The 25,765-nt window shown below is 42.7% G+C and overlaps 1 protein-coding gene and 1 long non-coding RNA gene across 3 annotated transcripts in view; one reads left to right on the forward strand and one right to left on the reverse strand.

The window, feature by feature from the left end:
- The first annotated feature begins 879 nt into the window (after positions 1–879).
- LOC117522798 lies at positions 880–25,002 on the forward strand. Its single transcript, XR_004564335.1, has 3 exons — positions 880–890; positions 13,413–13,420; positions 24,756–25,002. It is a non-coding gene; the product is annotated as an uncharacterized LOC117522798 (long non-coding RNA).
- Positions 10,687–25,765, reverse strand: part of arnt2 (aryl-hydrocarbon receptor nuclear translocator 2) — a 107,592-nt gene continuing 92,513 nt past the window's right edge. For both annotated transcript variants that reach the window (XM_034184160.1, XM_034184159.1), the window contains 6 exons: positions 23,755–23,878; positions 21,027–21,129; positions 17,309–17,447; positions 13,872–14,022; positions 13,620–13,765; positions 10,687–13,397 (listed from right to left, as the gene is read on the reverse strand). In XM_034184160.1, the coding sequence (XP_034040051.1) occupies positions 13,299–13,397; positions 13,620–13,765; positions 13,872–14,022; positions 17,309–17,447; positions 21,027–21,129; positions 23,755–23,878 (762 nt within the window). In that variant the 3' untranslated portion in view covers positions 10,687–13,298. The remainder of the gene's footprint in view (positions 13,398–13,619; positions 13,766–13,871; positions 14,023–17,308; positions 17,448–21,026; positions 21,130–23,754; positions 23,879–25,765) is intronic.

Below are 25,765 nucleotides of genomic sequence, written 5' to 3' on the forward strand. Positions count from 1 at the left end.
TTGGTTCTTTGTGCTCCTGGATAACAGTACCATGTCAGGACGAAGTGAGGGTGCTCGCCACATCTTGCGGAAAGCTAGTTTTCTTTCAAGTCCACCTGCATCTCCCAACATTTGCATGCTGCAGAATGGATGGTGGGTTCATAGCAGCTGCTTTATCCTGATAGCCTGGTTACCTTGGCGTTGGGAATTGATGGCTGAAACAGGGGGGTGACCTGCTGGTTGTTGGCTGTAACTCTCTGTACTTACCACCCATTTGGCGATTTCTGCCAGAATATGGTCATGTCTCCTCTATAATGGCCTTCTGCCAATGCTTTTAAAACATCCTGTTAAGATGTGGGTCAATGTACAAAATGTTGCCGCACTTGTTTGCATGATGGATCTTCCTCCTTCCCCCATATTTTAGATTACTTGATGTTGGCAGAAGGTCAGCTACCGCTTGTAGCAGAAAGGACAGCTTGCCTTGGTCAGTGCCCCAGAGCTCTTTCCAGGACAGCAGTCACTCAAGTGCTTGTTCCCCCTGCATCCATTGCCCCTGAGAAGCAAGCCTGAGCACTTTCACCTGGTGATGCCTCTTCTGTAGCTTCTTGGACCCTCTGGACCACGAGCTGTCTCTTGCCTTCAGTGCGTAGCCTTGATCCAGCTCCTGGTGTTGTAATTCCCAAGGCCCAACCGACCTTGGCAGATCATGCTGACAACCTCTTGGTGCCTCCAATATGCTTCTGCATCTGACACTGCTTGTTGGGGGTTCCATTTTCTGCCACATCTAATGGACTTACTGGCAATTGGAATTTGGGATCTGTGACTTTGATCATTTCATTAGGATGTTGTCAACAACACAGGCCTCCTTGGTTCCGGTTTTATTTGTCCTGCAGTTCTTATAGTGTCATGGGGTAATCTAGTGGGTTCTGATAATATTTTATGGCTGACTCTAAGCTTGTAGTTTGCCTTGTATGTGTTGTTTCTCATTGTTTTGCTCTATTGGATCAAATAGCTTGGTGAAGTGGTTTACCTAGAGTGCCTTAATTGAGAAAGTGGCGACATGACAAATCGAAAAAAATCCGGTCACGTGGCTCATGGTGCCATCTTGGTTTCAAAATAGCGTTTGCTGTTAATCTATCTGCATGTAAACCCACCTATTTTATTTATTTATTTTTTTCACTGAAAATAACGGGTTGCGTAAAAGGTTAGGGTTAGGGCGCATTTGGATGCACAAATAGACACAACAAGGACTTCAAGATGTACAAATTCCCTTCAGATCCGAACAGAAAAACCCATCCATCCATCCATCCATCCATTTTCTTCTGCTTTATCCGGAGTCAGGTTGCGGGGGTAGCAACTCAAGCAAAGCCGCCCAGACCTCCCGATCCACACAACACCTCCCCCAGCTCCTCCGGGGAACCCCAAGGCGTTCCCAAGCCAGCCGAGAGATGTAGTCCCTCCAGCATGTCCTGGGTCTTCCCCGGGGCCCTCCTCCCAATGGGACGTGCCCGGAACACCTCTCCAGCGAGTCGTCCAGGGGGCATCCGGAAAAGATGCCCGAGCCACCTCAACTGACTCCTTTCGACGTGGAGGAGCAGCGGCTCGACTCCAAGCTCCTCCCGAGTGACCGAGCTCCTCACCCTATCTCTAGAGGAGCGCCCAGCTACCCTGCGGAGGAAACTCATCTCGGCCGCGTGTACTTGCGATCCTCGTTCTTTCGGTCATAGAGCCAATCTCATGACCCTAGGTGAAGATTGGAACGTAATCGAATCGGTAAAATCGAGAGCTTTGCCCCCCTACTCAGCTCTCTCTTCACCACGACGGTCCGATACAGCGACCGCATCACTGCGATGCTGCCCGATCCGTCTATCGATCTCACTCTCCATCCGTCCCTCACTCGGAATAAGACCCCGAGATACTTAAACTCCTCCACTTGAGGCAAGGACACTCCACCGACCTGGAGAGGGCAAAGCACCTTTTCCGGTCGAGAACCATGGCCTCGGATTTGGAGTGCTGATTTTCATCCCAGACGCTTCACACTTGGCTGCAAACAACCCCAGTGCACGCTGAAGGTCCTGATTTGATGAAGCCAACAGAACCACATTGTCCGCAACAGCAGAGACGAGATTCTGTGGTTCCCAAAACAGACCTCCTGTACACCCTGGCTGCGCCTAGAAATTCTGTCCATAAAAATAATGAACAGAACCGGTGACAAAGGGCAGCCCTGGTGGAGGCCAATGTGCACTGGAAACAGGTTTGACTTACTTGACGAACAGAAAAACATTTGGGAAAATAAAGTCAGCCGTGTGGGATGGACGCCAACATCATCGTCAAAGTTTGAGAGGTAAATTTATTGTTCAGTCCCATGTACAGTAAAACTCACCTAAATCATCATTGTATAAACCAGATATTCGCAGTCATTGGACAAAAACGTCCCAATGTTTTTGTATTATTATCCATGTAATAAACAGTATATAATGGATTTTGTATAATGGATTTCACTCACATAAGATAAAATTTCCCGTCTGATCACAATGTATTTCCATTAAAAAAAACCCCGAGCAGCCTGGACATGCACAGTAAAGAGGTACAAATTAAAGTTCAGCGCTGACACTCGTGGATTTGAGGAAAGTGGGACCGGAGTAATTCCCTGATTAAAAGCCCAACCATTTATTTTTTTCACACCATGTTCAGACTCGGACCCACAGCCTGACATGCACCTGTTAAATAGACACAAAAGGCTGTGATTTGACACTTTGCCCGCTTTGCTCCATCTGCGATCATATTTTAATAGTTTTACAGTGCGCACTCTGATTACAAATGGATCCGAAATGTCCGCACATGAAGTCGGTAAAAGAGGAAATTGTACATCTTACCTTTGAAGGTGATGATTGTAGAAAGCAAATCTTGTTAAGGGTCACATTGGTCCAGTGTAAAGCATAATCCAGAGATGGAGAACTTTAAAACTGTCACATACATCATTGCATGACACGGAATTACAGCTGTGCAGCTGCATAAATCCAGCTTTAAATTAATTAAATAAGTCATTATAATTGTACATTTATGTAAATTTGATAGCTTAACTATTTTTATATTTATTTTGATCGCACCTGTACCCTGAGGTGTTGCTGTATGTGGTCACGTGACGTGCGATAATGAATATGGCATGATAGTTGAGGTGACAGACTGTTGCGTGCATTTCTTCTGAAGATCATGCAGTTTCATTGTAAAAGTAAGTATGAGGTCAGGGAATCCCTTTGCAAATGACCAATAGGAGAGCAGCGCTCACGCCACAACCCCCCAAAAATGACCAAAGGGAGGCTGACCTACGCTTGATGTCAGCATCTCGCTGCCAACCAATCACAGTCTCTTTTTCCTGTAGGAGAAAGAGACTGTGTCTGGCCTAATTCAGGCCGGTTGCTGGGCTAAGTTTACCCATACATCCCCATTTTGTATGGGTAGATCTTCATGTTTTCGTTTATTTATTCTATTTCTGCAGAATTTCTTTGTTTTTATGGACTCTTCAGTAGTGTGTAGCTAATTTCTAACATGTTGCTCTCTTTTTTCCTTACTGTGTTTTTATACTGTTTTAATGTTTGGCTATAGTGAAAGCATGTGTTCTGGTTGTCTGCATCTCTGTGTTTTTGGTTTCATATGTTTCTTAACTTGTGAGATTTTTACATTCATTGTCAAACCATTTGTCATGGTTTGACAATTAATGGTTTTGATTGTTTTGGGCCTTTTTGTTTGGGGCTTTTAGGTTTGCTAGGAATGCTGAAAGGTCAAATACTGTCTTGTTTACACCTTCCCTGTTATCTTCAAATGATTTATTTTATTTTATTTTATTTATTTATTTTTTGCAGAAACTGGTCAATCAATTGGATGTTTCTGTATTGTTTTCTTTGCTCCTCAAAATCCAGATTAATCCACAGCAGAAGAACTTTGGGATTGCAGGCTTAGCTGGACTCTGTACCATGGAGTGGCTCAAAAAGGAGGAGGAGGAGACGGAGCGAGCCAGATGTCCAACTGCACACAGCTCTCCTCTGGCATAGAAACAACATCAGACACAACAGCAGGTGGAACACCTGCAGGAGCCTGCATTGGAACGAGACTTTTACCCGACTTGGCGTTACTGTCCTTCGGCATTTTGCAGCAATGAAACTGAATGCGGTGCAGCAGGGTTTAATTGTGCGCACATGAGAGTAGTGATATGTCATGGGCGCACAGTGAAATGTGACGCTTGTGTTACACTTTGTGTCAAAACTTGACAGTTTATGTGTCAATTCGTAACAACACGCGACAGTATGGGCTCCAAGAACCATCACAGGAACCACCACTGGGTCAGTTCTGATTTGTACCATATAAGCGTACCTCCTGAGTATCTTCGTTCTTTGATTCCTTTTATTTTGGTGGATGGTACTACAAGTTCTCCATAGTTTACAGGGGCCGGATGGACCTTCTCTTCTGTGCCATGTCTCCTGTAGGACAATGATGTCTGTGTTGCTTGCAGTTTTTTTTAAATCTGGGTTCCTGCTCTTTAGGCCAAACAGTCAACCTCAATCCTTGTATGTTCCAGGATGAAATCGTAAGTGATTTGTATTCCATATTTCAACCTGTTGTTTTTCCAGGCGGTTTAGGCCTGGACCAGGCATGTGTAGAGCTCGCTCAGCATCTGGTGTGTGCTCAGGTTAAAGGATGGGACTCTGTCAGGTGGAGGATTGGGGCTTGCTCTGGTCACAGCCTGTGCATATGTGTGGTGTGGGGTTGGCAGGATGGGGGTGGGCCGAGCCTGGGGTGCGACAAGATGTCCTTGATTCTACAGGGTGTCCTCGACATGGAGCAGGTCCCTCTGGGTGCAGTGGGGTGTCCTCTGGGTGGGGCAGGTCCTCTGGTGTTGGGCTGGGTAGGGCGTCATCTCTTGGTTGTGCCTGTGGGATGTGCTTAGTCTGCAGTTGAATGTGATGTCCTTCAGGGGTTTCTCTCTCTCTATCAGTCTCTCTCTCTCTCTCTCTCTCTCTCTCTCTCTCTCTCTCTCTCTCTCTCTCGCTCAGTGAGGAAATATGACAGCACACTGCTCAAAATCCAGCACATATGTTAAAAATGCAGCAGATCTCTGTGGAAATGTAATTTCATGTATAGCGCACAATCTCCATGTGAGACAACAACATGCACAACGGATGCTGAAGAAGTTACACAGACTCACAAATGCCGCCATCCTATGTAAAGGGGGGCCTCGTCATCGCTCTTTTGATACAAAGTCATTCCAGTGGTAGCCAAGGGTTCTCTGAAGAGACCAGTACCACAGACATCCAGTTGTCACCTTAGGTCACTGGTAAGCATACCAAGTCTCACAACCAACAGCAAGACAGGCAGTACCAGGACCCTAAAGACTTGGACCTTCAATCTCCTGCAAAGATATCGGCATCACCAAACACCTCTGTCCAGTGAACTCATGACTCCTTAAGATCTTTCCAGGCATTTCTGGATATCAAAGTCTGAGGACCCAGAGACGTGAACATCGGTGTAAGTCTCCACAAGATTAACTCTTTCACCACATAGAGAAGCACTTCTGATGGCCGAATCCAGGAAGTCATTAAAAGCCTGAATCTTAGTCTTGATCCAGAGCCATCTCAAACCCAGACACTGATTCCTCACTCACCTTCTCAAGTCCTGCAATCACAATACATGGTTCCACTAAGATCAAAGCATCGTCCACAAAGCCAAGGTCAGTAAACTTTTCCTCACCAACCACTGCACCCAAGTCACTGGTATCCACAACCCAACCCAACACTCAGTCCATGCAAGAACTGAACAGTGTAAAAACACACCCCTGAGAAACACCAGTTTTCAGTGTGAAAAACATGGGCGCATTTGGTGGGGGATAGGGGGGGACATGTCCCTCCCACCTTTTCAACCAGTGGGGGACAGAATATGGTATCCTCCCCCCCCCCCCCACACACACACCTTCTGACATATACATATTCGTATGTGTGTACTTAAAACATGCTGTACCAGGTCTTATGTGCAAAATCATGTCAGAATAGTGTCTCTGTTCTGCAAGTTTGTATTTTCAGCAGCATTGACTTGTTTACAACACCTGTTTCTGTGTTTGTCACATTCAGAATTTTCTGGGACTGCATTTGCCCAGATTTGAAAGCAAAAATAGTTGCCTCTAGGGACTAGTGTCTACACATAAGTATCAATGGACCATATGCTAATTTACTAAATATTCTGAAACTTAGAAAAGGGAAATCAGAAAAGCTATCTGGGACCTCAGAAAGCCCATCTGCATTATTGCTTGATCTCCAAAATCAGTCTATGCAAGTGAAATTATGTTCAGTACAAGTGTTGTCCAATTAGTGCCACTTTGAAAATTAAATTCATGATAATTAATTTATCCTAAACTTATGTTGTTTTTTCAAACTTATGCAAAAACAAATCTTGAGCAAAAAAAATACAGTATGCGATAGTTAATAATTATTAAGAGCCTGTTCTTTTCATATTTATGAATACATTTTACCACATTGCAGTTGTTTTTTAATGAGAACTCAACCTATCATTCTTTTTGAGTTCTACACATGTGGTGATACCTTATTTACACCAGGATGTTAATAAAAATCATTGTTGGCTATTCTCAGAATAAAGTACTTATATCCACAGTTTCAAATTGTGTAAGTCAAATGGTGTCCACTTTATGGTCTTCTCAAAACATTAAAATTACTGTTCTGGATGCTCAGAATGCATTAGAGCTTATCTAGAAACCGGTGGCTTCTGGGGGCCTAAAGCGGCCCACAGACCCCCAGCCTATGGACTTCAGCCCTGCGGGCCTCGCACTTTCTCCCCCCAATTTCTAGTTCTAAATTGCGCCCTTGGTGAAAAACTCAGAGTTTCTGCCTCTGCTCCACACAGTACTCACAGTATCTGTGTATAGGGTGGCTATGATGTCCATTTGCTTCTTGGGGATCCCACAAATTCTCAGGATGTCCCAGAGAGCAGTCTGATCAACTGAACGCGTTGTGAAAATCAACACAGGCTGCAAAGAAATACTGCTGATTTTCACTCTTCTGTTCTATGAGTACCCGCAAGGCTAAAATGCAGTCAACAGTTCCCTTACCAAAAAATAGTACTCATAAGTATATAAAAAGTGCGCAGGGGTGGTGGCCAAGTGGTTAATGCGCTTGGTTTCAGTTCAGAAGGCTCCGGGTTCAAATCCCACCCCTGCCACATTTCTCCATGTAACGTGGAGTTGCGTCAGGAAGGGCATCCGGCGTAAAACCTGTGCCAATTCAACATGCAGATCAAACTTGGATTTGCTGTGGCGACCCCGAGTGTCCACAGTATTCTTTAGCTATCGGGGAAGTGAGGCCTATCGACTACCACATGCACAGCGCCTCCGACTGGCCATTTGTAATTGTAGACCTGTGTGAGGAGTTCTCACAGGTCCCCCCCCCTTTTCTCTTTTTCAAATATCAAACATTTCAGTTGTGCTAAATTTTTTTGCGCATTTATGTTTGCGCTGATTATATGACTGATTATATTTCTGACCTAAAAATACAATAAAAAAGTTGATCACAAAACAAAAAACCCTAAAGCACCACGCTCGTAGCGCAAACCTCCACCAACCCTAGTTTCTAGTTCCACAAATTTTTACCATGGAAAACATTTCAAGGCCAAAGTCCTATTCGAAGTGGCTTACATAAGCTAATATATACAAAATATAGATCAAAGGGCTTTTCAATGCTAAAATCAAATATCCGCTAAATCTGCAATATGGATCAGATGTGGATCAAACGTAGTCTGTTCATTGAGAGTGACACCTCAAAATAAATAAGTGATTGAGGCACTTTTGATTGAGATGTAATGCAAAATCATTATTTAACCAGGTTAGTTCCATTGAGATCGAGATCTCTTTTGCAAGGGAGACCTGGACAATTTTTAAGTTTCCAATACACCTAACCTGCATGTCTTTAAACGTGGGAGGAAACCGGAGCACCCGGAGGAAACCCATCCAAACACAGGGAGAACATGCGAATTCCACAGGTGGGAATCAATCCTATAACCTTCTTGCTGTGAGGCAACAGTGTTAACGCCACCATGCTGCCCATGTACACCAAATGGAATTTTCAGTATTTACATGTCCACAAAATCGACAATCCGGTTCAGATCCTGATCAAACATCGTCAGGCGACAGTGAGTGCCAGACTGCACCTCACTTTCAAATATGACAGTGATTAAGGCACATTTAAGCTATAATGTAAAAATATACAGTAAATGGGGTTTTCAATATTAAATTGAAATGGTCATAATCTGTCATCTGGATCAGATCCAGATCAAACTTTGTCATTTGATAAAGCATACCATCCTACATAACACTCTCTCCAATACAAAAGAAAAGGTTTTTTTTTTTTTGACAGTTATGAATTGTTTCAAATTCATTCAATGTTAAAGGTAAGGATTTTTCCAATTTCCCAAGATTTTTCCTGACTTTCACCTTTGATCTTGAAAACAAACAGTTCTCATCTATCAGGATGAGTCTTGAGTAAAAATGTCATCACAATATCTGAAAAAGGATGGGTTTGATAACATAACTTCCAACTTTGTTGGCGGAGGTAAGAAAAAAAGTGATGCTTGCAATCACATTCCCTGATACAGGTAACTGTGATACTCCTATAGTTAAAATCCATACAATCTTCCTTTGCAGATTGGGGCAAGACCTTTCTTCCAGTCTGTAGGGATGATACATGTCTCCTAGGCTGAAACAAAAATTGGTTGAAGTACCAGAAGAACATCTCCACCCACCTGGAGGAGCTCAGCTCCAGTACCACAGATCCCTGGAGCTGTCCCCACCTGCAGCCGTTTCTTGTTCTTTGCAATCTCACAAATATTTTGGTGGTTTACACTTGATTGGAGCTGCATCTCGAAGAACCCTGGCAACAGAAACACCTAACATGTCAGCAGGAAGCTCAGGCTGACACAGCTGCTCAAAGTAAAACATGACAGTTGAGGTGTGTCAGGACTGAACCATCTTCAACCAGAATGCAGTGGGATGAAGAAACAAAGTGCTTTGATTCCTCTAGAAACAGGTAGAGGGTCACTACACCACAGATGGTGACCCACTGGATTGTTAAGCCCTTTTGCAAGACTCCTCACGCAGCACAGTGATTTAGGGCTTTAATCAGTTAATCTGCATCTGGTGAAGAACTGCTGCTGTGGAAGAGACACAAACTTGCAGTAGTGTTCAGAATAATAGTAGTGCTATGTGACTAAAAAGATTAATCCAGGTTTTGAATATGTTTCTTATTGTTACATGGGAAACAAGGTACCAGTAGATTCAGTAGATTCTCACAAATCCAACAAGACCAAGCATTCATGATATGCACTCTTAAGGCTATGAAATTGGGCTATTAGTAAAAAAAAAAAAGTAGAAAAGGGGTGTTCACAATAATAGTAGTGTGGCATTCAGTCAGTCAGTTCGTCAATTTTGTGGAACAAACAGGTGTGAATCAGGTGTCCCCTATTTAAGGATGAAGCCAGCACCTGTTGAACAGGCTTTTCTCTTTGAAAGCCTGAGGGCAATGGGACGTTCAAGACATTGTTAACAGCGTAGTTTGATTAAAAAGTTGATTGGAGAGGGGAAAACCCATACTCAGGTGCAAAACATTATAGGCTGTTCATTTACAGTAATCTCCAATGCTTCAAAATGGACAAAAAACCAGAGACGCGTGAAAGAAAATGGAAAACAACCATCAAAATGGATAGAATAATAACCAGAATGGCAAAGGCTCACCCATTGTTCAGCTCCAGGATGATCAAAGACAGTCTTGAGTTACCTGTAAGTGCTGTGACAGTTAGAAGACGCCTGTGTGACGTTAATTTATTTGCAAGAATCCCCCACAAAGTCCCACTGTTAAATAAAAGACATGCAGAAGAGGTTACAATTTGCCAAAGAACACAACTGGCCTAAAGAGAAATGTAGGATTATTTTGTGGACTGATGAGAGTAAAACTGTTCTTTTTGGGTCCAAGGGCCACAGACAGTTTGTGAGACAACCCACAAACTCTGAATTCAAGCCACAGTTCACAGTGAAGACAGTGAAGCATGGTGGTGCAAGCATCATGATATGGGCACGTTTCTTACTATGGTGTTGGGCCTATATATCGCATACCAGGTGTCATGGATCAGTTTGGATATATCAAAATACTTGAAGAGGTCATGTTGCCTTATGCTGAAAAGGACATGCCCTTGAAATGGGTGTTTCAACAAGACAATGACCCCAAGCACACTAGTAAACAAGCAAAATCTTGGTTCCAAACCAACAAAATTAATGCCTCGCAGATGTGAAGAAATCATGAAAAACAGTGGTTATACAACTAAATACTAGTTTAATGATTCACAGGATTGCTAAAAAAGCAGTTTGAACATAACAGTTTTAAGTTTGTAGAATTAACAGCAGATGCTACTATTATTGTGAACACCCCTTTTCTATTTTTTTTTTACTAATAGCCCAATTTCATAGCCTTAAGTGTGTGCATATCATGAATGCTTGGTCTTATTGGATTTGTGAGAATCTACTGGTACCTTGTTTCCCATGTAACAATAAGAAATATACTCGAAACCTGGATTAATGTTTTTAGTCACATAGCACTACTATTATTCTGAACACTACTGTAACAAGGAAAGCACTAAACCTCAAACCTACTGGCTGTGAAGCCACGTTAAGCAGTCCAAATTTATTGTCACAAGCACAGTTACACAAAAATAAGAAGCACATTTACACGATTTATACAAGTCTAAATGTACATTTATCAGACTAAACAGTTAAATACGTCCTCACATTGCACAGTCAGTAAGCGCTACACGATGACGACAAAAAACAAAACCACCCCACATTATGTACAAAAACAAAATGAGTCCGACGTTGAAGATTCTCCTTATAAAGTGTTTGAATCAAAGTCAGAAATACACCAAAGAGACAAGTAAATACTGCACTTTGCTTTTTCCCTTTTTAAAGCAGGCTGGTGAGATTTGCGGTTAGCAGTTAGCTTTACACCTTAGCAACACTTTTATTCACTTATTCATCATTTGTAGATACAATCCTTCATGGCTAATGGCGTCGATGACATCACCACATGTAGGAGCTCTGTGGAAACACTGCTGGACATCCTACTGGGAGCTTTGGACATTTAGAAACCTCACAATGCAAATATGTTCTGATCAGAGTCCACTGACACTGGGTCCAGACCCAACGCCTGCAATGTCTCAGAAATTACACACTGCAAACACAATTAGTCCAACGTACAAAAAGGCAAAATCATCTTCAGTCCAATTGATTCCACTGCATGCAGCAATCACAGTAACAATGACAACGATGCTGACCAACGGCTCATCATTATTATTACTGTTATATACAAAACCACACAGCGGTCGTTGTCACTGATGCAGCAATCGACGTCTGTGGTCATCGTCACACAGTGATCGTGTCTGCAGTCATCACTGACGCAGCGTACGCCAAGTGTGGTCATCGTCACGGACGCAGCGGTCAGGTTCATAGTCATTTACGCAGTATACGGCGTCTGCGGTCATCGTTAGACACAGCAGTCAGGGTCTGCAGTCATCGTCACTGACAGTGTATGGCATCTGCGGTCATTGTCACGGACACAGCGGTCTGGGTCTACTGTCATTGTCACAAAAGCAGCGGCCAGAGTCTGTGTTTATCGTCACAGACACAGCGGTTGGCATCACGTGTTAAAGGTTTTTCTGCCACTAGATGTTACATTAGTGTTACAATTCAGGACAAAGAAAAATTTTCTCCTCAGCCATCCCTCTACAACCAAGTTTCCTCTGCATCAAGCAGAAGGAAGAGCAGGTGGAGTCTTTGAACAGGTCTAATGGTTGTCTCTGTGGGTAAAGCCAAATAAATGCGGATTCCAGTCTGAGTCCATTCTTGGTCAACGACATTTTTAGCCTCTAACTGCGATTTTTGGAGGTATTTCTGGAAAAGCTCAGAGCACAGAGGGAGTGCTGCTTCATTCTCTACACAGGACGTCATTAACACACCCGAGGCCTGATTTATTAAAGGTATGTCTCCATAAAATAACATTGTCCATTTAATATGTTTGTCCTAATTAAAATGTAATTTGGGGTGTGTCCATCCAAATGCACAAAATACAGGATGGACAACATGAAATCACTTAATTTGGCAAATGCAATGCGATTTATCAAGCCAGAATGACATTTCAGGGGTGTGAGAGCATCTGTATTTTGCACTTTGAGTAGCAGCGTGCCAAACGACCCAGTGTGGACTGTGTATACACACACACAGAAGAAGCTGCTGTTCAGCACCTGTGCCTTGGACAGCTCCACCTACAAATAAAAAGCACACAAATCCATGTGATGCTCATTCTGTCACGTCACCTCCAGTAATGTCAATGTGAAAAGAATATATGAACACCAGTCAGAACTCACCTTTGAAGATCAATTCTTTAAGTTAACAGTTTAATAATATTAGTAATAAATATATTTATTCAGGAAATCAAAGCTTACCACAGTACACAGACAAGGAACAGACATTTCGAGTCCATTTCCAGCAGAGGAACTTAAAAGAATAAAATTGAAATCTATATTTGTGGGGGTACTTTCCACGGCAGCAGTGCTGAACCTGGGCTTCTGACACACACCTTGCACCTCAAACCATTTTCAAGGCACGGTTATTTTTTGACTTCTGATTATTCTCAGTAAATTAAATGCACAGCATTTTAGAAAGCTCACAGAGTTCAGTGCTTATTGTCTGGAATCACAGAAAATTAGACCCAGAATCTTGACGCATTTTTAGCTCATATTTTGATGTGTAAACATGGAACAGACTTTGAGCTGACAGACGCAGAGCCAACCGGCACTTGGTAACAGTTAACATTTCAAATTTCTAATCTTTGTTTAGCTTTGGATGTTTCATTTTTCATGTAGGACCAAAGTTCACGAGTGTTCTATGTTCACATAAATGTCATGACAACAAGCAGCTCAGAGGCTAAAGCTAACATGTGAAGCTAACTGTCCAGCAGTGTGATCAATCAGAGAGCAGATACTTGTCCTCAATGGACCAATGAGGTCAGGCTACAGGCTGCACATCTGTGTGTGTGTGTGCACACTGAAGGACACGTGTACACTCACACAGTGTGCTGCTGCGCACAAGTGTGTGTCATCGAGCAACATGGAAACATGAGACAGAAGATGAATTCTGAAAGATGAATGCAAACATCAGTCCATTCTTCTTCTACTCCCATCTGTGGAAGGCATGAAATGGGGCAGGGCAGGGGGTGGGTCTACTCAGAGAAGGGCGGGAACATGCCGAGGTCAGCAAAGTCCTCGATGTTGTAGTTGGCTGTTCCTTGGGTTGGATCTCCAGCCATGGGCAACATGTCCTGCAGAGGTGAGAGGGTCAGAGGTCAGCGTGTTGCACTGCTGTGTGACACTCGACACCTCGACGCTCATTTTACACAGCTGTACTTCTACATCACCACTGGGGGGCAGTGTCACAGGGAGGGAAAATCAACAACTTGACATGACAGCGTAGCTGTAATTAAAGTACTCACAGTTCCACACTGGTTTTCTGACTGTGTTTGGGTAGGTCTAAGGAGGGTTACCTGGAAGACCTCCGTCTGACTGGGGTTGGGGTGTGTGTGCTGCTCCCCGGTCTGCTGGGAGTGATGCTGGTTCTGCCACTGGGACCAAACCTCACTAGGACGGCCCTGGAACTGGGCCCCGCTCTGAGTGCTCTCTCCGGACACATCTGAGAACACACACAGCAAAACCAACTTCAGGAACCACACAAGCCATATTTAACTAACTAACCAACTAACTAACTAACTAATGCACAAAACAGAGGACATCCTCACCGAAAGCTGTGCTGCGGTTTGTCAGTCCTGAGTAGGCATTGCCACTCGGGGAGGATGTGGCCGGGGACGAGAGTGGACTGTAGGAAGCCGGGTCACTCTGGTAGGTGTGGCCAGAACCAATACCAAATGGACTGGACTGAGTTTTACTAGACTGGAGAGCACAGACATGTGTTACATATGCAGCATGTTTCATGTGTGGGTTCAGCATCATACATGACACAGCCGCTGGGGATGCGACTTGAACTTTTTGGTTTAGTGACTGTTGAAATTCTTTGGAGGTTTTCCTTTGAATTCTAATGTAGAATGAAGTTACGATGAGTGAATACAAGCTATAGTGCTGAGTCTGACTGAGGCCCATACGTGGCAGTATGTACCCCTGAATACTCCAGCATGAAATGGATCACAGTCCATGATTCTCCCTCTACAAGACACCAGTCCACCGCAGGTTACTTTCCCACCTAAAGCTGGTACTCATTCACAGCTGAGGACTGCAAAGATAGAGATGAAGTGTCTTGTCCAAGAGTTGCCTTTGTGCCAGGAAATGAGAGTGTCAGATAGCGTGGTATTGTGTCTGTCCACTGACTGCAGAACACAGCACCAGACCCTTTACTCGCTCCTTGTACAGTCAAGTATTAGATCCACTGTCATTTTTGCAAGTTTTCCCACCTACAAAGAGTGGAGAGATCTGTAATATTTATCATAGGTACACTTCAACTGTGAGAGACAGAACCAAAAAAAAATTACAAATCACATTATATGATTTTTAAATAATTAATTGGCCGTGGCTATTCGCACGGCGGCCGTGTCCATAACTCTCATTTAATGCAGTATGTTTGTTTATACAAATAGTTCCAAGTTTTACCACCAGTCTTGCTGTGCGAATAGCCAAATGAGAGTTATGAACACGGTGGCTGTGCAAATAGCCACTTCCTAATTAATTTGCATTTAATTGTGTGAAATAAGTATTTGATACAATAGAAATACAGACTTTAATATTTTGTACAGAAACCTTTGTTTGCAGTTACAGAGGTCAGACGTTTCCTGTAGTTCTTGACCAAGTTTGCACACTGCAGCAAGAATTTTGGTCCACTCCTCCATACAGATCTTCTCCAGATCTTTCAGGTTTGGAGTTTCAGCTCCCTCCAAAGATTTTCTATTGAGTTCAGGTCTGGAGACTGGCCAGGCCACTCCAGGACCTTGAAATGCTTCTTACGGAGCCCCTCCTCAGTTGCCCTGGCTGTGTCTTTGGGGTCACTGTCATGCTGGAAGACCCAGCCATGACCCATCTTCAATGCTCTTACTGAGGGAAGGAAGTTGTTTGTCAAAATCTTGCGTTACATGACCCCATCCATCCTCCCTTCAATACGGTGCAGTCGTCCTGTCCCCTTTGCAGAACATCACCCTCAAAAATTATGTTTCCACCCCCATGCTTCACGGTTGGGATGGTGTTCTTATGGTTGTTCTCATCCTCCAAACATTGTGAGTGGAGTTGATACCAAAAAGCTCTATTCTGGTCTCATCTGACCACATGTTCTTCTCCCATGCCTTCTCCGGATCATCCAGATGGTCACTGGCGAACTTCAACCGGGCCTGGACATATGCTCGCATGAGCAGGGGGACCTTGCTGCCCTGCAGGATTTTAAACCATGACGGCATGGTGTGTTACTAATATAATCTTTGTGACTGTGGTTCCAGCTCTCTTCAGGTCATTGACCCGGTCTTTCCGTGTAGATCTGGTCTTTCTTAGAATCATTCTTACCCCACGAGGAGAGATCTTGTATATGGAGCCCCAGACCGAGGAAGATTAACAGTCATCTTGTGTTTCTTTCATTTTCTAATAATTACGTTGTTGAAGGCAACGGTTGTTTCTCTGCTCACCAGTGCAGAATAGGAGGGCTTCTTAAAGAAAAATTATCAAGTCTGTGAGAGCCAGAATTCTTGCTGGTCGGTAGGTGATCAAATATTTATTTCATGTAATAAAATGCAAATTAATTATTTAAAACACATACAATGTGATTTTCTGATTTTTTTTTTTTTGGTTTTTATTCTGTGTCTCACAGTTGAAGTGTACCTATGATAAAAATTACAGACCTCATTCTTTGTAGGTGGGAAAATTTGCAAAACCAACAGTGGATCAAATACTTATTTGCCCCACTGTAGATGGCAAACCCACACGAAAGTGACACCATGTATTTTCGGGCTGATCCTGACGAAGCTCCAGACCTTAGTCCTCTCCATCCTTCTTTATGGAGCAGAAACCTGGCCTCTTAATAAGTCCATGGCAGAGACAATTGACGGTGTCGACAGCAGAGCACTGCGCATAATAGAGGGCATAAAATGGCATCAGAGTCTCCACGTATTGATCCAACTGCAGGTGCACTGGACTTACTGAACCAAATCCAGGTGCACTAGACGTACTGATCGAAATCCAGGTGCACTGGACTTACTCAACCCAATATAGAACTGAGAGGAAGGCTATGTACACCTCTGCCTGTACAATGTCATTTTAAGAAGTTACTTTCCAGTTGCTGAGGTAAACTTGTAAAGGTATACCTCTATAGGGATGCTCTCCATACTATCAGACACCTTTATCTCTACAATGGCAACAAGTGTTTTACTTTCTGGTTTTTGGTTCCCGGCTGGCTCACATTATGCTGCTGTTCAGCACTTGATGGCAGTGGCATTCTTACTGAATACTGAACAGATCACTGTTTTTATCCTGAGTGAAAAGCTAAACACAAACATTTTAAAAATCATGGTCAAGTTAAAAAAATTTTCACAGTTCTCCTTTAAGTCTGTTTTTTCCCCCTCTGTGCACCTTTTCTGTTTTTTTTTTTTTTTTTTATACCCATTTTTTCCTGGAAACGTTAATCTTTACACATTTGTGGGCCACAAAGAGATGCGGGCACTTAGAGTGAAAGTTGTTGTTCTGCTCCAGGTATGGGTTCCCGCTGAATGCTTCGGCTTCCTCCCACATCCAACGACATACAGGTTAGGTGGACTAGAAACTTTAAATTGTTCGTAGGTGTGCATGTGCATGTGAATGTGTTTGTCTGTATGTATGTGGTCCTGCGACAGACTGGTGTCCTGTCCAGGGTGTACCCCACCTCATGACCTATGACTGCTGGGATAGGCTCCAGCCCCCCGCGACCTGATGTTGGATAAGCGGATGAAGATGAGCAAGTGTATGAGTTGTTGTGCTGCGACAAATTTAGATAAACAGGTTTGCAGCTTTTCATCACATCAGTGTGTTGTTGTTGTTGTAGCAGGTGGTGGAAAAGGCTTGAACACAGACGGGTGGTCGGAAGGAACCTGAAGAACACGGCCGGTCACAGGTACGGACTTTATGTGACTCCAAACAGATATGTTCACCACAGCTACTCCAACACAGACACAAACCACACAGCAGCAGCAGACACACAGCAATGCTGCCTTACCTGTCCGGAAAAGGGGGGGCGGGTGCCAGACCATGACACCTGACTCGGGTTGAGCTGTCTGGATATCTGAGCTAAATTCTGATTGGAGGATCCTGATGGCTGAATGTCATTGACTCCTGGGACGTGGATCACAGACGAGCTGTGCAGACACACACAAAGACATACACAAAACACAAAGGCTGATCAAAAACTGAAGGCAGATCCAGATCGAGCATGACAGTTCACTTGAATTCACGATGACACCAGGAGCACAACCCTGACACAGACTTATTCATGAGGCAGAACAAAGTGGGATTTTGCTACTTTATACTTCAAGCTGACCCGTCAGAACCATCAGTTTTTGAGGAAGACTCATGTTCCAGATACTCTGCAATCACAGAACATGTCTACAGAAAGAAGACGAAGCTGGGCGAAGTGCAGCTTCACGAAGAAACATGACAAGTTTGAAACACCAGTGACACCTTCAACATGCATCCATCAACGAGGGCAAAGGTCAAACTTTACTGTTATGTTTTTTTAAAGTTTGACTAAAAGATCATTGTTCCAAGATTATTTTAAATGAAGACAGCCTTGAGTGACATCACCCTGCAGGTTTTCTGAAGCCCCAAAATGTCTGCTCTAGGTGTTGCCATGTTGGTGGCGTTTACTCTGCCTCAGTGGTGGACACAGCTCCGCTAATCCACTAACCGCTAATTATCAAAGCTCACTTTTTTGTTAGCGGATTAGCTTTTCAGCTAACTTCAAAAACCATCAGCGGACCAATTTGCTTACGATAACTTTTAGACCGCTAACGTTTTTTGACATAGTAACAATGGATAGTAACATAGAAACATTTATAAACCCTCCTGTCTGCTATGTATTTTGAAGCAGTGAGGCAGCTAAGAGAAGCAGAAGCAGCCTGGCCACCACGATGCTACAAAAAAGGAAAAAAAAAAAAAGTCATTACCCTTTACAGCATACAGTGGTCCTTTTGAGGCCGAAGTCCTCAAAAGGACAACAGGTTTGACTTGTGGTTTTGATTTATAAACCAAATTAACCTGGATAGTTTAACTACATCAATGTCAACTCTGTCATTTGTACAAAGTGAAAATATAACATATTTCTAATAACATATTTTTCATTTTAAAATAATTCACTAATTCTGAATTTTTGAACATTAACACACACACATGCCAAACTGCATTATGGTAAACTGAGCCTGTGATCACTGATTGGTTGATTCATTTAACCAACACAAAACATAACGTGTGTTGGTTTTTACAAATAAATGTGTATTTGTAAAATATGTCATTTTTTTCATTTGTTAAAAAAATAGGCATTTGCAAAACTGAAAAAAAATTCTGTTTAAGTTGTGATTCAGCCAGGCAGCAACAACCGTGTGATATAACCAAGCGTCATTCACACTGCCATCCAGTAGATGGCAGTGTTCTAAGCATTTTGACCCATCTATTGGATGGTATATTACATCCTGGCGTATTATGTTACTATGCTTTTTACTTTTTTACTCTTACTATCCTTTTTAATAGTTTAATTCATTTTATTTTGTCTTCTGAATTGTTTTGTGTGAAGTACCTTGAGGTGACTCTGTTGTGATTTGGCACTATATAAAGTGAATAAATTGAATTGAAATGGAGGCTCAAGTTACTCATAATGCAGTTTGGCATCTGTGTGTGTTAATGTTCAAAACTTCAGAATTACGAGGTCTGTCCATAAAGTATCGTACCTTTTTATTTTTTTTTTTAAACTATATGGATTTGATTCATATGTTTTCACGTCAGACAAGCTTGAACCCTTGTGCGCATGCGTGAGTTTTTCCACGCCTGTCAGTGACGTCATTCGCCTGTGCGCACACCTTGGGAAGGAGTGGTCCCGCCCCATCGTCGGATTTTCATTGTCTGGAAATGGCGGAATGATTTGGGGTTTTTTTTCCATCAGAATTTTTTCAGAAGCTGTTAGAGACTGGCACCTTGAAACCATTCGAAAAATTTATCTGGCTTTCGGTGAAAATTTTACGGGCTTCACAGAGAATAAGGTCTGTTAGTACAGCTTTAAGGACCCCTTTAAGGACAGTCGGCGCGCCGCGCTCCAAGCTGCGATGACGCGGCACAAGCCACCAGACCATTTCTAAACGGATGGATCTGTGGATACGAGACAGTCGTGTGCTCTTTCTCTGGTTATCACAAGAGCTGGACATCAGCCATTTTCCGGCAGATTTCACTTTTAACAAGAGATTTTGTCATGGAAAGCCGCGCGGAGGCTTCGCGCGTCACGACCGATTCGCTTTGGAAGCGAGACAAAGGAACACCTCTGTTTCGGCGTGTCAGAGGACAAGTTTGGACATGTCTATCTCGGCTTTCAATGCTTACCAGTCCAGTAAGTATCAGTGAAATTGTGGAGAGCTGGACATGTCCAAACTTGTCCTCTGACACGCCGAAACGGAGGTGTTCCTTTGTCTCGCTTCCAAAACGAATCGGTCGTGACGCGTGAAGTCCATAAGTCAAACCTGCTTTCGTTTTGAGGACTTTGGCTCACGGCTGAACCACTGTATCCTGTGAATGAAAATGATTCTTCCTTACAGCAGTGGGCAGGGTGCACAAAGACTGAAGCGCTGGCTCGTTGGTTGTGTTGGGCTTGTGATATTCTTTGATTCTAAACAAAGGCGTTGGCGGTGTTTAAACTCAAAACCGGCCTGTCATTAGCTGAGTGTACCAGAGACAATACTGAAAGTTATCAGTTAGCCTGTAGTGGTTTAGCATTATAAAGGTAACTTTTCAGTTAGCTGATTAACGGTTATCGAAGCTAACTTTTTGGTTAGCTGTGCCCACCACTGCTCTGCCTACGTCACAACCAACTCATATTTGGCTAAAGAGGTGGTGTGTGGGTGACAAAACAAGCGCCTCCTTCTTCCAGTTACTGACATGCTAAGCTAACAGGCTAATCTAGGTTCGGGTGTTTATTCAAATATATTTTTGGGGACTGCGTGGTGGTTCTAACGGCTTGCTTTGGTGTGGACATTAAAACTGTGACCCGTTTATTTCCTCAGTAACCCTGGACCGTTAGCATCAAAAACTAAGAAGATAATTTCACTCGCATGGACATCTTAGATGAGCCGCAAGAACAATGAACAGCACAACAAATATTATTCCAGGTATTTGTCATAAAATTCTCAAAATGACAGACGCAGTCTTCACAACAGCTAGTGGTCGCATCAAGCAGACACTGGGTTACGGACGTTATGACAGGTTGAAATACTCGGCTCGTGTGCTGTCACTCAAAGCAACCACGCTCCTAGTAATGTGCAACTGTGATGGAGGAGGAAACTATCTATGGAGACCAAAACTGTTTTTGTACAAGGATGTCAACATGCTTATTTCTGCTCCAAAGCTAGACATTTTAACATGGACTCCTGTGGGAACCTGCTCGCTTTTGGAACCAACCTCAAGAGGCCAGTCAAGGAACTGCAACTGCGTTCCTACAGTTAGCTGTGAATCTATAGCAAAGTAGCTTGACTCGTCCTTCTACACTTTGTGCACAGGGAAAGGAAACTGTCTCCGTGCACTCAGTTTGTCAACAGTGGAAGAAGAAGGTCCAAGTTCCCCCCTCCAAAGGACTGTTTCCTCATGTTCCAAACATTCCACAATGTGTTCAGACTCGGAGAGATGAAAAGGTCCACCATCAGGATCCATGAGCTGGAAAGAGCTGGGACTGACAGGTGTACCTGAAGCTTTTGGCCGAATGTCCCTGCTGGAAGGGGGAACTCTGGGAGTAGAGCTGCTGGCCTCCAGCTGTTGAGGAAGGAACCATCATCTTCTTATCTCCAGCTGCAAACACAAAGGCAGCCAGTGTCAGATGTCATTGCAATGCGACAGTGAAGTCAGTGCAATGCCACAGTGATGTCAGTGCAATGTCGCTGCAATGCCACACTGATGTCAGTGCAATGTCGCTGCAATGTCACACTGATGTCAGTGCAATGTCACTGCAGTCAATGATTTCAGCACAATGTCACAGCGATGTCAGTGCAATGTCTGTGGAATGTCAGTGATTTCAATATAATGTCACAGTGATGTCAGTGCAATTTCAGCACAATGTCAGTGATGTCAGCGCAATGTATTGAGTGATGTCAGCGCAACCTAAGAGCGATTTCAGCACAATGTAAGAGTGATGACAGCGCAATTTCAGTGCAAACTCACAGTGATGTTAGAGGAATGTAAGAGCGATGTCAGCGCAATCTCAGTGATGTCTGTAGTAAATCTTAATTTGATTTACAAAAAATAAAATACATTAAGTTTTTCTCAACAAAAACCTGAGGTTTTAAATGGAAAACAAAGGCAGCCTTTCACTCCTGACCGGGAAATTCCTGGGGCCATCTGGAGGTGGGTCCTGGACACTCCCTGGCCTCCTACTCTCAACTCACACATCACAACAGAACTGTAATTCAGGGTTCTTCTAAGCCGTCCTTGAAACCTGTATCGGTGAGATTCCAGTCAGTGTGAATTATATGACATTATAATTGCGTCACTTCAAAATTGGAAGCTTTCCAGTCTGGGAGGATCCACTTTTATGGCTTCACGTCAAGGCCAGAGATTTCACAGACCAAGTCGAGAGATCTCTCCCTTTCACAAAAAGGGGGAGAAGACACCTTTGCTTGAAAAAAACAAAAAAAAAACAAACAAAAAAAACGAACAGTATTTTAATCTGCATCTATAAAAATTCTAATGCTGTCTTGTTTGTTTAATCAAGCAAATGTTTTACATACTCCATTTAGTTGACATGTGTTCCTTGTAACTGCTGTCATGTTCAAATGTGATGTTTTCTGACTTATTTATATTTTAATGGTGGAATATTCTGCTTAACCAAATGGTGTTTTAGGATGTGTTTAAGTGACTTTAATAATGTTATATGCATTCGAGTGTCTTAGAAGTGTGACAACATAGTTAATTTTTTTTTTTTTATAGTTCACTCAATTTGCCTGCCTCTGTACACATGAAGCTTCTGTGAAGTTACACATCCACGTAAGTGGGGTTAATGACGTAAGCCCTCTTTAAAAGTTTCAGAAAGGAGCTTTGACAAACCTCTTCTGTCTCTCTTCTTTTCTTCAAACGCTAAACTTTATTTTGGGTTAACAAGACCCCACGCAGCCTAGCCTAGCTACCATGTGGCGTTCATTCTTTGTTTCATAATTTTTTGATAACAGTTCATCCAGCCTGATAATTCTTTTTAAGGTTTATCAAATTTTATTAATTGATATAAGATAACTTCCTGGCGGAATTTTTCCGAATAAGAGCGAATTTAGAGAAAAGCAACTTTTCTTTTTTGTAATCCACAATGCCGCTCTTAAAACTTTAACTTTTTCTAAATTCACAAAGACTTTCAATTTGGTACCAACAACTTTTAAAGCTACTAATAAATGCCTTCACCTCTTGGGTCAAGCAAGCTGCAATGAAGACCCGCAAAGCATCAGCCATCCTGTCAGTAAATCCGGCCAACACTGAAGCCTTGGGATCGTCGGGGGGACTGCTGGTTTAACACCTTGACCTCTTATATATTTGTAAATAAAATGTAAATATTTCTGCTGTGGTTCATTTTGTGTTCAGATGGAAACTCTTGGTCAAACGTATCGTAGAAATTATGACTTTCACATTTGAGACTGATTAATTAATTTGAGACTGATTAATTAATGTTTAAATCAAGGTTCCCAGTCCTTAAAACTGGGTGGTGCTCCTGAGGTTAATTAAATTCTAATTACCTATTGCTTTACTAATGTGGCGTGACTTAACCTGTGTCCCTCCAAAGAGGACCTTTCAATATTAAAGATTTATAAATCTTAATATTTTCTTACATTTCTGGTCCACCCCTTTGATTCAAATACTTATTAAATCTTAAAAATTTGAATTATTTTGGTGACCTGCTGAATGAGGTCCTGTCCAATTTAATTCAATTTAGGATTTTAATAATTACATTTATTACATAATTATGGTGCTTGCTGTGTGAGAAGCCATTAATCCCAAATGATTTATTTTCACTACATTCTTTTGGCCAATAACGCACGAGGCGATAAAAATAATTCCATTTAAATTTGTCATGCCTTTTGGTACTCTCCGTGTGAGGCTCCTGAAACTCGATTAAAATAAGGTCAATTTAAATTTATTACATGTCAGAGCGATCTCACAGTGATGTCAGAGCAATGGAAGAGCAATTTCAGCGCAACCTCACAGTGATGTCAGAGCGATTTCAATGCATCGTAAGAGTGATGTGAGAGCAATGTCAGCGCATCGTAACAGCAATGTCAGCGCAACGTAATGATGCAAGAGCAATGTCAGAGCTATACAAGAGTGATTTCAGCACGTCCGCTTGATGTAGTAGCGATTTCAGCACGTCATAGCAATTTCTGCTCGATGTCACAGCGATGCTGGCGTGATGTCAGAGTGTTGGTGGAAGTGTCCTACAGCCAGAGATGCTGCTGTACATCTCAGCAAAGCGTGGGTCTCTCTCCTGAGAGAACAGCGCTTCAGGTTTGTCCAGGTTTTTCCCCGCCTCATGAACTCCACTGCTGACGCTGGCCACGGGCACCTGAGGGGTGGGAGGACAGGGATCAGCTGGTGATTGGGTCTAGATAAGTAAGAGCCATCAGGACATGACATATACCCTGGTTTCCACAAATTAGTAATACACAATGGGACCCAGTGCTCACAAATGAATAATACACAATAGAGTAACTAAGGAAGCAAGTTCAGATAATCTGGAAGTAAAAGACCTATAACATTTAATATGAATTAAACAACAGTCATATAACAGGTTTTAGCAAAGAGCGGCAATCAAGCATTTTTTGTTTTCATTGCTAACATTCTCTTGCATTTGTTTACATTATGGAACATATAGGAAGTGGTCTGTGAAAGTGAAGACGCATGGCAAACAGGGAAGCCATTAGCCATGAGGTTACCAAGGCTAGATCTTGTTGACCATGTCGGTTATCCATTTAAACACATCTTTAGAATCCTGATGTGCTGATCAATGCTAAATATGAACGATTCTTGGGATATCTTGCTAACAAATGTTACAAAGACAAAATTTTAATGTCCCTGTGAGCACCCCAAGGCCACCGGAGTTGACTGGTGTCAGGGGATCGCCCAAGTACACGCACATGCTAAATATGAATGAAATTGGTCAACTGGTTTTTGAGATATCGCACTACCAGCAAAAAACGGTCGGACAGAGAAGGCTGGATGGCCATACGGATCGCTATATTCCCCCAAATTTCATACCGGGGGGTAAAAAGCAAAAAGTGAGTCTGCTTTATGACAGTAACCCAGATCAAGAACACCCCGCAGCTGGGAACAAGCCATAAAGATTCTTTCTAAAACAAAAACACCTCAACACTAAGCAGCAACACTCGAGGTCACATTCTGAGTCCAAACAGGAAGTGCAGTTCCTTAACTGGTCACTTAAGGCTGGCTCCAAAACAGAACACATTCCCATAAAAGCCCATTTTAAAACATCCAACGTTAGAGCAGAAATAAAGATGTTTTACAGCCTGGTACAAAAATGGTTTTGGGCTCCATAGACAGTTTCCTTCTCCATGACAACTGGAAAAGACTTTAATTAACCCTCTGGGGCCGATGCCGTCGTATACAACGGCTGAGACCAAGCTTTACTAAATTATAAATAACTTTTTAATGATATGAGATAGACTTACTTTTTTTTTTGCTGAAAAGTTAACTCCGCTGACTTTCGAGCCAGCCGTCGGCCATCTTTGTACTCCTCATAGAAGCTGTGTGATGATGTGCGCAGTGTGAGTGTCCAATCGGAATTGGTTCACTGTCACATGGTTTTCCAAAATCCAATCCTAGGGCAGATTTACCTCACGTGAAAAGCCAAAAATCGTTTTCAGGAGTGATATGTTACTAGTTGGCCCGTTTGAATAGCCCCCTGGGTGCTCCCATGCACCCTGCACCATTACGCACAGCAATCAGTGAAAGCAGATGGAGCAGACAGACAGCTTCTGATCTCACGTGCTCAAACAAAGAGTGTGTAACTATCAGGATTGCTCCACTAATTTACAGGTGAATGTTACTGGATAACTCCGTTCCTTTATCGGCGTATATCAATGGAGTGAGGGGGAGGGGCCACTCCTCAGACTGTAAGGAGCCAAAGTGGGCCAAAGTGTGAATGAAAGCTGCTTTAGGAGCAGCACAGAACACTCCAAAACACAGTAGAAGTAGAGATTTGTGATGTGACCTTTGTGTAATAGCAGACAGAAATTGCTTTGAGATGAAGACAAACAAAACACATCGACCATTTTGTATATATTGTTCAAAATGTGCATTTGTGTTTGTTGTTTGAACCTTTTTGTTGTACAATCTTTCACACAAGACCTCAAATTACCTTTATAAAGTGTCAAAACAGATGTTTATTATAGTTTGCTGTGTGTTTTGAATAAATGTGTGTGGAAAATTATTT

The sequence above is a fragment of the Thalassophryne amazonica genome, chromosome 2 (assembly GCF_902500255.1).
Source record: "Thalassophryne amazonica chromosome 2, fThaAma1.1, whole genome shotgun sequence".
Lineage (NCBI taxonomy): Eukaryota > Metazoa > Chordata > Actinopteri > Batrachoidiformes > Batrachoididae > Thalassophryne > Thalassophryne amazonica.